Genomic DNA, 9,403 nt, shown 5'->3' with positions numbered 1-9,403 from the left:
AATTCCTTCCCAACATCCCAGCCCAAGCTCCCCTTTCCCACTGGGAAGCCATTCCCTGCCTCCTGGCCCAAATCCCTTCTCCCAAATCCCTCTGCAGCTCCCCGGGAGCCCCTTTAGGGACTCTGAGGATTCCCTGGAGTTCTCCCTCCTCCAGGGGAACATTCCCAGCTCTCCCAGGCTGCCTCCATCTCCGTGCCCCTCTCCCGACTCCCATCCCTGCCTCTGGAATGGTTGGGATGCCCCTGGATCTGCCCTGAGCCCTGTCGCTGTTTCCCGCAGGTTTTTGGGAGAATCCCGGGTGCCGCTCCGGGATGTTCTGGGCACTCCCAGCCTGGCGGCCTCGTTCAACCTCCCCCTGCTGGACTCGCGCAAGGAGAGCACCGGGGTGAGCGCTGGCACCAGTTTGGACCAGTTTGGGCTCCCAGTTTGGGACCAGTACAAGCCATGGCATAGCCAGTGGGACTCCCAGTTTGCTCGCGCAAGGAGAGCACCGGGGTGAGCGCTGGCACCAGTTGGGACCAGTTTGGACTCCCAGTTTGGGACCAGTACAAGCCATGGAATGGCCAGTTTGGGCTCCCAGTTTGGGACCAGTTGTGGCTCCCAGTTTGCGACCAGTACAAGCCATGGCATAGCCAGGGGGACTCCCAGTTTGGGGCCAGTTTGGCGTCCCCGTAGCCAGTGGGACTCCCAGTTTGCGACCAGTTTGGGCTCCCAGTTTGGGACCAGTTTGGACTCCCAGTTTGGGACCAGTACAAGCCATGGAATGGCCAGTTTGGGCTCCCAGTTTGGGACCAGTTGGGCCCCCCAGTTTGGGACCAGTGTGAGCCATGGCCCTTCCAGTGGCAGCTCCCAGTTTGAGCCGTGTCCCCCCAGTTTGGGACCAGGCTGAGTCCTGTCCCTCCCAGTTTCAAACCAGTTTGAGCCACATCCCTGCCACTTTCAGCTCCCAGTTTGGGACCAGTCTGAGCCTGTCCCTCCCAGTTTATCCCAGTTACCCATCCCGGCTCTCTAACGCTCATTCCCTGTTTTCCAGGCTTCCCTGTTCCTGCAGGTGTCCTACATCCCCCCTCCGGGCTCTATCCCGCTTTTCCCGCCTCCGGCCCCTCCGGATCTGGCCCCGGCTGTGGCCGAGCTGGACACGGTCACCGGTAACCACCACCCCTCCCCATCCTGGTTTTTGGCATCCAAAGCCATTCCCAAATCCCACTTTTCCCTTCTCCTGCCGGGCAGAGACGGCCGGAGAGGAGGATCCTGAGGATCCGGAGGCCACGGGGGACACGGAGCCTTCAGCGTCCTCGGGAGCGCCGGGATCGGAGCCGCCCTCGTTCCCAAGGAAGCCATCCGGGAATCTCATCCAGGGGATGAAGAGGAGGAGGAGGAGCTCTCCCAAAAAACCTTTATCCAACAAACCCCAGGATTTCCAGGTGGGATGATCTGTTCCTGTAAAATCCCGCAGGTTGTCCCGGTGATTCCCAGTCCTCCATCCCATCCCAGATCCCGGTGATTCCCTGTTCTCCACCCCATGGGATGATCCCAATGATTCCCTGTTCTCCAGCCTGTGGGATGATCCCAGTGATTCCCATCCCGGTGATTCCTTGTCCTCCATCCCATCCCAGACCCGGGTGATTCCTTGTCCTCCACCCCATGGGATGATCCTGATGATTCCCTGTCCTCAATCCCACAGTCCAGTGATGCCCTGTTCTCCACCTCATGGGATGATCCCGGTGATTCCCATCCCGGTGATTCCTTGTCCTCCATCCCATGGGGTGATTCCCAGTGATTCCCTGTCCTCCATCCCATCCCAGATCCTGTTGATTCCTTGTCCTCCACCCCATGGGATGATCCCGATGATTCCCTGTCCTCAATCCCAAATCCTGGTGATTCCCTGTCTTCCATCCCATCCCAGATCCTGGTGATTCCTTGTCCTCCATCCCATGGGATGATCCCAATGATTCCCTGTTCTCCATCCTGTGGGATGATCCCGGTGATTCCCATCCTGGTGATTCCTTGTCCTCCATCCCATGGGATGATCCCGATGATTCCCTGTCCTCAATCCCAGATCCTGGTGATTCCCTGTCCTCCATCCCATCCCAGATCCTGGTGATTCCCTGTCCTCCATCCCATGGGATGATCCTGATGATTCCCTGTCCTCAATCCCAAATCCTGGTGATTCCCAGTCCTCCCTCCCATCCCAGATCCTGTAGATTGCTTGTCCTCCATCCCATGGGATGATCCCAATGATTCCCGGTCCTTCATCCCATCCCAGATCCAGGTGATTCCCTGTTCTCCACCCCATGGGATGATCCCGGTGATTCCCTGACCTCCATCCCATCCCAGATCTGGGTGATTCCCTGTCCTCCATCCTATGAGATGATCCCGGTGATTCCCATCCTGGTGATTCCCTTTTCTCCATCCCAGATCCGGGTCAGGGTCATCGAGGCCCGGCAGCTTCCCGGGATCAACATCCGGCCGGTGGTGAAGGTGACGGTGTCCGGACAAACCCGGAGGACGCGGATCCGGAAAGGGAACAGCCCCATCTTCGACGAGGTCAGCGGGAATTCCCACTCCAACAATTCCCGGGAGAGGCCGGGATTTGGGATGTGACACCAAGGAGCGAGCCCAGCATTCCCTGCCCCTCATCCAGGGCTCTTCCCAAAATCCCAGAGCTACCTGGAGGCTGGAAGCTCCATCCCATGGGAAGTGGAAATGTGCTCCAGGGGGAAAATCGGGAATGTTCCTCATCCTTATCCCTGTTTCCCACAGACCTTTTTCTTCAACGTCTTCGAGTCCCCATCGGAGCTGTTCGACGCTCCTGTTTTCCTCACGGTGAGTGCCGGGAATTCCTGGAATTCTCCCCTTTCCAGGGAAACACCCCCTTGTTCCGCAGGATCCTCCATTCCGGCAGGATTTGCATTGGATGTCCCATTTTTCCTCATTTCCAGGTTGTGGATTCTCGGTCGTTCCGCACGGATTCGGTGATCGGGGAATTCCGGGTAAGATCTTGTCCACTTTTCCTGGCGTTTCCTGCTCTGGATGAGCTCTGGAATCTCCTTTTCCTTTTATCCCACAGATGGATGTGGAGACCGTTTACTCCGAGCCGAGTGAGCCTTGGGAAACTCCTTGATTTTTTTTTTTTGGGAATTGCACCCACACATCCGAGCTCTTCCATAGAGGAACACCGGATCCATGAGCATGGAATCCTGGAATGGTTGGGGTGGGAAGGGACCTTAAGGATCATCCGGATCCATCCAGGGACAAATTCCATGATCCCAGGTGGATCCAAGTCCATCCCAGCCTGGCCTTGGATGCTCCCAGGGATCCAGGGGAAGCCCCAGCTGCTCTGGGAATTCCATCCCAAAAAATTCCTTCCCAACATCCCAGCCCAAGCTCCCCTTTCCCACTGGGAAGCCATTCCCTGCCTCCTGGCCCAAATCCCTTCTCCCAAATCCCTCTGCAGCTCTCCTGGAGCCCCTTTAGGGACTCTGAGGATTCCCTGGAGTTCTCCCTCCTCCAGGGGAACATTCCCAGCTCTCCCAGGCTGCCTCCAGAATCCTGAAATGGTTTGGGTTTGGAGACCTTAAATCCCATCCCATTCCCACCCCATCCATGTCCAGGGACACTTCCCACTATCCCAGGTTTCTCCAAGCCCCATCCAACCTCTCCTTGGACACTTCCAGGGATGTCACATCCACAGCTTCTGTGGGAATTCCATCCCAAAGACACCTCCCTCTTCTCAGATCCCTTCCTGGGAAAAGAGCTGAAACATTCCCGTATCCCATTCCATGATATCCATTCAAAATTCCACCCAGGAGCATCCCTGGCCATCCAAGGACTAATTCCCGGATGTCCATGTTTTCCCGTAGAACATGCTTTCCTCAGGAAGTGGCTGCTCCTGTCGGATCCGGAGGATTTTTCCGCCGGAGCCAAGGGATACCTGAAGGTCAGCGCCTGCGTGCTGGGGCCTGGAGATGAAGCTCCTGTGAGTATTCCCAATGGGATATTCTGGATCTGGGATAGTCCAGCTCTGGATATTCCGGAGCTGGGATATTCCGGCTCTGGGATATTGCAGCCAGGGGATATTCTGGATTTGGGATATTCCAGCTCTGGGATATTCTGGCCATGGGATATTCCGGCCAAGGGTCACCAAACCCCATGGGCATTCCCAGAGAAGCCACAGCCTGGATCCTCCTCCATTTTGGGGGAAAAGCGCTGCATTTTCTCATGGAATCATGGAATGGTTTGGGAGGGATTTAAAGCTCATCCATTCCCACCCGGGGACACCTCCCACTATCCCAGATGGATCCAAGCTGGCCTTAGACATTCCCAGGGATCCAGGGGCAGCCCCAGCTGCTCTGGCAATTCCAGCCCAGCCCCTCCCCACCCTCCCAGCCAGCAATTCCTTCCCAACATCCCAGCCCAAGCTCCCCTTTCCCACTGGGAAGCCATTCCCTGCCTCCTGGCCCTCCAGCCCTTGGCCCCAGTCCCTCTGCAGCTCTCCTGGAGCCCCTTTAGGCCCTGCAAGGGGCTCGCAGCTCTCCCTGGCTCCTTCCCTTCTCCAGGGCAACATTCCCAGCTCTCCCAGCCTGATCCAGAGCAGAGGGGCTTCAGAATCCTGGAATGGTTTGGATTGGAAGCGACCTTAAATCCCACCCCATCCATGATTCCCAGATCCATGTCCAGGGACACCTCCCAGCATCCCAGATCGCTCCAAACCCCATCCAACCTCACCTTGGACAACTCCCATGGATGAGAGATCCACCCGATCTCTCTGTTTTGCGATTTTCCCGCTCACTCCGGAATCCAGGCTGACTTTTCCCGCTGTTCCCTTTTCCTGCAGCTGGAGAAGAAGGAGGCGGCCGAGGACAAGGAGGACATCGAGGCCAATCTGCTGCGCCCCACCGGGGTCACCCTCAGGGGGGCCCAGTTCTGCCTCAAGATCTTCAAAGCCGAGGATTTGCCCCAGAGTAGGTTTTCCCTTTGGATCCCTTGGAATCGCAACATTCCGGGCGGGAATTAGGGCCCGGAGAAGGGAATGATCCGGATCTTCATCGAAGGATAATCCATGTCTTAATCAGGCGGTTTCATGTGGGAGGAGTTTCTTACTGCTTCAAACTGGTTTTATCCTGCTTTTCCCGCCTGGAGAGCGCCTCTGTGGGAATGCTCATCCCACCAGGACCATCGGGATGCTGCGGAATTCCATGAATTTTGGTGTCTCCCTCTTTCCCCAGTGGATGACGCCGTCATGGACAATGTCCGGCAGATCTTCGGCTTCGAGAGCAACAAGAAGAACCTGGTGGATCCCTTCGTGGAAGTCAGCTTTGCCGGGAAAACGGTCAGGGAATGGGATGCTCCAGGATCCCTGGGAATGGCAGTGGGAGGAACCCGGGATTGGGATGGCAGCGGGGTGTTCCCTGGACTGGGATGGGAATGGCAGTGGGACATTCCCTCCGAGTTCCTGGGGTTTCCCTCCCAGGTCTTTGGGATTGGGATTTCAATGGGATATTCCCTTTGGATCCCTGGGATTGGGATGGCCCTGGGATGTTCTCAGAGCTGGAACGGCAGTGGGACATTCCCTTAGGATCGCTGGGATTGGGATGGCAGTGGGACATTCCCGCCCAAGTCTTTGGGATTGGGATGGCAGCGGGATGTTGGTGGAGCTGGAATGGTAGCGGGACAGTCCCCAGGAATTTGGGATTGGGACATTTCCTTTGGATCCCTGGGATTGGGATGGCGCCGGGATGACCTTGGGGTTGGGATGGCAATGGGATATTCCCTCCAGATCCCCAGGCCTGGTCCTGGCATGTGGGAATTTGGTTCTGGAATGGGGGAATCTGATCTTGGAATGGAGGAATTTGCTCTTGGCATGGGGGAATTTAGTCCTGGCATGGAAAAATCTGGTCCTGGAATGAGGGAATTTGGTCCTGGAATGGGGGAATTTGGTCTTGGAATGGGGGAATTTGGTCTTGGAATGGGGAAAATGGGATCCTGCTGGTCCCAAGGTGGGAAGATCCCTGGGAAATCTGTGACATCCTCAGCCTCCTGCACCAGGGGGTTTAGGAACCCCATGGAATGGAGGACGGATTTTGGGGAATCTGAGGCTGGATTTTGGGGAATCTGAAGCCAGATTTTAGGGAATCTGAAGCTGGATTTTGGGGGAATCTGAGGCTGGATTTTAGGGAATCTGAGGCCGTATTTTGGGGAATCTGAAGCTGGATTTTAGGGAACCTGAAGCTGGATTTTAGGGAACCTGAGGCCGGATTTTAGGGAACCTGAGGCTGGATTTTAGGGAATCTGAGGCTGGATTTTGGGGGAATTTTCCCTCTTCCCACCCCTCCCTTCCAGCTCTACTCCCGGATCCTGGAGAAAAACGCCAACCCCCAGTGGAACCAGTGCCTGACGCTGCCGGCCATGGTGAGCACCGGTGTCCCCAAGGTCCCCTCCCACTGTCCCCAGCACCACTCACCCTCTTCCCACATCCCTTTTCCCAGTTCCCATCCATGTGCGAGCGGATGAGGATCCGTGTGACCGACTGGTGAGCGGGAAGGGCATTCCCAGTGCCCGGAGTGGCGGGATGGGCACGGGGACACCCTGAGGTCCCCAAAGTGACGATGTCACCTCACAGGGACCGCCTGACGCACAACGATGTCATCGGCACCGCTTTCCTTGGAATGTCCAAGATCTCGGCTCCCGGCGGGGAGCTGGAGGGTAAGGGCGGGAAGGAGGCCGGGATTTGGGATGCATGGCCTTGGAGGAGCTGCATGGCATGGCTGGAGGTTGGTGGTGGCCTTGGGGATGTCACTGTCACAGCTGTCACCGTCCCTGGGGTCCTGGGGGTCGCGCCGAGCTGTGCCCCGTTTCCGGATGGATCCAACCCCTCTGCATTTGGGATTTGATGGATTCTTGGGAATGCGGGGTGGAGGTTGCAGGTCCATGGCGTGGCTGGAGGCGGGTGGTGGCCTTGGGGATGTCACCGTCACTGTCACCGTCCCTGCCTGGGGACACACAGTGGGGTCCTGGGGGTTGCTCCAAGCTGTGCCCCATTTCCGGATGGATCCAACCCCTCTGCACTTGGGATTTGGGATTTGGTGGATTCTGGGGAATGGGAGATGGAGGTTGCAGGTCCGTGGGTGCTGGAGGTTGGTGACACGTGGCGGTGGTGGCACAGCTGCTGGCCGAGGCCACGTCCCCCCTGTGGTGTGGCTGAGGTGACATTTAGGGGCTGTCACAGGGTGGGAATTCCCATCCAAATCCTGGGATTTTTCAAAGGGGAAGGACCCCCAGGTGGTGGCAGGGCTCAGCCGGGTGTCACCGTCACCAGTGCCGGGTGGGAATTTGGGACACGGCTTTGGAGCTGCTGAGGGCCGGGAGCTTCTGCCTGCACGAGCTTCTCCTGCTGCCAGCACTTCCATGGAATCCGCGATCCCACCGGGAATTCCACGTGTGGCTTTGTGATCCCCCCCTCCCGCAACGAACCGTAGGGACACGGGATGGCCACGTTGGAAAAAATGTGGAGCACCCTGGGATAGTGGGAGGTGTCCCTGCCCATGGAATGAGATGAGCTTGAAGGTCCTTCCAAGCCATTCCATGGATTCCATGAACTGGGACACGATCCAGGGGCTCCACCCGTGTCCCACCCACCGGCATTGTCCAGTCCCCTCTTCCCAATCCCAATCCAGATCCTGGGATGGGCTGGAGAGAGAGAGAGAGAGAGAGAGAGAGAGGCCGGGAGGGAGGATGGGAATGGGGGGATGCAGGATTGGCATCTCCCATTCAACCACTGGGATCTGCTGGATCCCAAGGAAATTCCAGGGAATGCAACTCAGGGAGGCTCCAATCCTGCTCCATCCCAATCCTGCTCCATCCCAATCCTACAGCCTCTGGAATTTTCCAAGGCCAGGCTGGATGAGGCTTGGAACAACCTGGGATAGTGGGAGGTGTCCCTGGATGCACCTGGATGGGCTTTAAGGTCCCTTCCCCACCCAAACCATTCCATGATTCCGTGATTCTGTGATTCCATGATTCCGTGATTCCATGATTCCACGAACCTCTTCCAACCTCTCCTTTTCTCTCTCTGTCCCTCCATGGGAATCTCCACCTTCGTTCCCATATCCGTCCCTTTTCCATGCTCCTCTTCCAACCTTTCCCAACCTCTCTCCCTCTCTTTGTGCCTCAGATGAATTTCCTGCTCCTGTGAAGCCTCTGAAACCCTCGGACCGTACGTTCCCAGTACCATCCCAGTTTTCCAGCGCCTCCTAGGACTGGTTTTACTGGTTCCGCTCTCTGGACTGGGGGAGGATTGGCTGGGATGAGTTGGGAAAAGGGAATGGCTCTGGTTTGGCTCTTTGGGGATTCCCGGGATGTTGCCATGTCTGGGGTGTGGACATGGAGCTCAGGGCAGGATTCCTGCTCAAAATTCCATAAAAACGAGAGGTTTTAATGGAATCACAGGGTTGGAAAATCCCTGTGATCCACTGGCTGCCAAGAGCACCCCTGATCCGTGTCTCCAAGTGCCACATCCACAGGGATGTTCCATCCCTCCTGGGATGGGGACAGCCCTTTCCAGGAAGGAATATTCCCAAAAATCCAACTTCCAGGAAGGAATTTTCCCAAAAATCCAACCTAAATGTCCCTTGGCACATCCTGAGGCTCCTCCCTCTCTCCTGTCACTCTTCCTCTTGTCCAATCACTCTCTGTCCTTTCCCTTTTCCATGGGGACTTTTCCTGGGATTGGGAATTCCCGGGATACAGTGCCACGCCCTCCTTATCTTTCTCCTATTCCAAGGTGACGTCGTAGACTCAAAATGGGTGGAAATCCCAGGATTTTGGTGGCCTCCATCCGCCTGTGATCCTACACCAAGCAGGACACCTTGCCAAGGATCCTCCAAAAATCCCTAATCCCTCTTTTCCCTGCCATTCCCAGTGGATGACGGGCTGGGATTCCTGCCGACCTTCGGGCCCTGCTACATCAACCTCTATGGCAGCCCCCGGGAATTCACCGGATTTCCCGATCCCTACGAGACGCTCAATTTGGGAAAGGTGACCTCGGCTGCTTCCTGGCGCATCCCAAAATAATCCTCCGGCTTCTCTTTTCCCCCAAAAAAAGATGCTCTTAACCCAACCTGGCTTTGTCATAGGAGCCTGCGCTGTTTCCCGCTCCAGGCTATTGCTGCTAACGCCTCCCGATCCCGCTCTGCTCCCAAAATTCCACCTGGGAAGCGCCGGCTGGAATTCTTTGCCTGATCTTGCTGCTCCGCAACGAAGCTCCTTGGAAGTGAAGGCAGAGCTCGGCCTCGGGAAGGGAATTTTGGGATCCTGACACCTGTTTCGGTCTATCCTAAGGGCGAGGGGGTTGCATATCGGGGCCGGATCCTGGTGGAGCTGGAGACCAAACTGGTGGAGCACA

At 56.8% G+C, this 9,403-nt stretch overlaps 1 protein-coding gene across 1 annotated transcript in view; it reads left to right on the top strand.

Moving 5' to 3' along the window:
* Positions 1 to 9,403, top strand: part of DYSF (dysferlin) — a 74,526-nt gene that overhangs the window by 5,946 nt on the left and 59,177 nt on the right. The window contains exons 5-20 of the mRNA XM_017737380.1: positions 280 to 385; positions 1,034 to 1,148; positions 1,231 to 1,424; positions 2,419 to 2,547; positions 2,764 to 2,826; positions 2,943 to 2,993; positions 3,071 to 3,101; positions 3,864 to 3,979; positions 4,838 to 4,964; positions 5,229 to 5,332; positions 6,343 to 6,411; positions 6,489 to 6,532; positions 6,623 to 6,705; positions 8,174 to 8,215; positions 8,921 to 9,036; positions 9,340 to 9,401. Of these exons, the coding sequence (XP_017592869.1) occupies positions 280 to 385; positions 1,034 to 1,148; positions 1,231 to 1,424; positions 2,419 to 2,547; positions 2,764 to 2,826; positions 2,943 to 2,993; positions 3,071 to 3,101; positions 3,864 to 3,979; positions 4,838 to 4,964; positions 5,229 to 5,332; positions 6,343 to 6,411; positions 6,489 to 6,532; positions 6,623 to 6,705; positions 8,174 to 8,215; positions 8,921 to 9,036; positions 9,340 to 9,401 (1,452 nt within the window). The remainder of the gene's footprint in view (positions 1 to 279; positions 386 to 1,033; positions 1,149 to 1,230; positions 1,425 to 2,418; positions 2,548 to 2,763; positions 2,827 to 2,942; positions 2,994 to 3,070; positions 3,102 to 3,863; positions 3,980 to 4,837; positions 4,965 to 5,228; positions 5,333 to 6,342; positions 6,412 to 6,488; positions 6,533 to 6,622; positions 6,706 to 8,173; positions 8,216 to 8,920; positions 9,037 to 9,339; positions 9,402 to 9,403) is intronic.

This window comes from Corvus brachyrhynchos, unplaced genomic scaffold (genome assembly GCF_000691975.1).
Source record: "Corvus brachyrhynchos isolate BGI_N302 unplaced genomic scaffold, ASM69197v1 scaffold85, whole genome shotgun sequence".
Lineage (NCBI taxonomy): Eukaryota > Metazoa > Chordata > Aves > Passeriformes > Corvidae > Corvus > Corvus brachyrhynchos.
The sequence above is the reverse complement of the archived record's forward strand: the minus strand, read 5'-3'. Positions and strand labels throughout refer to the sequence as shown.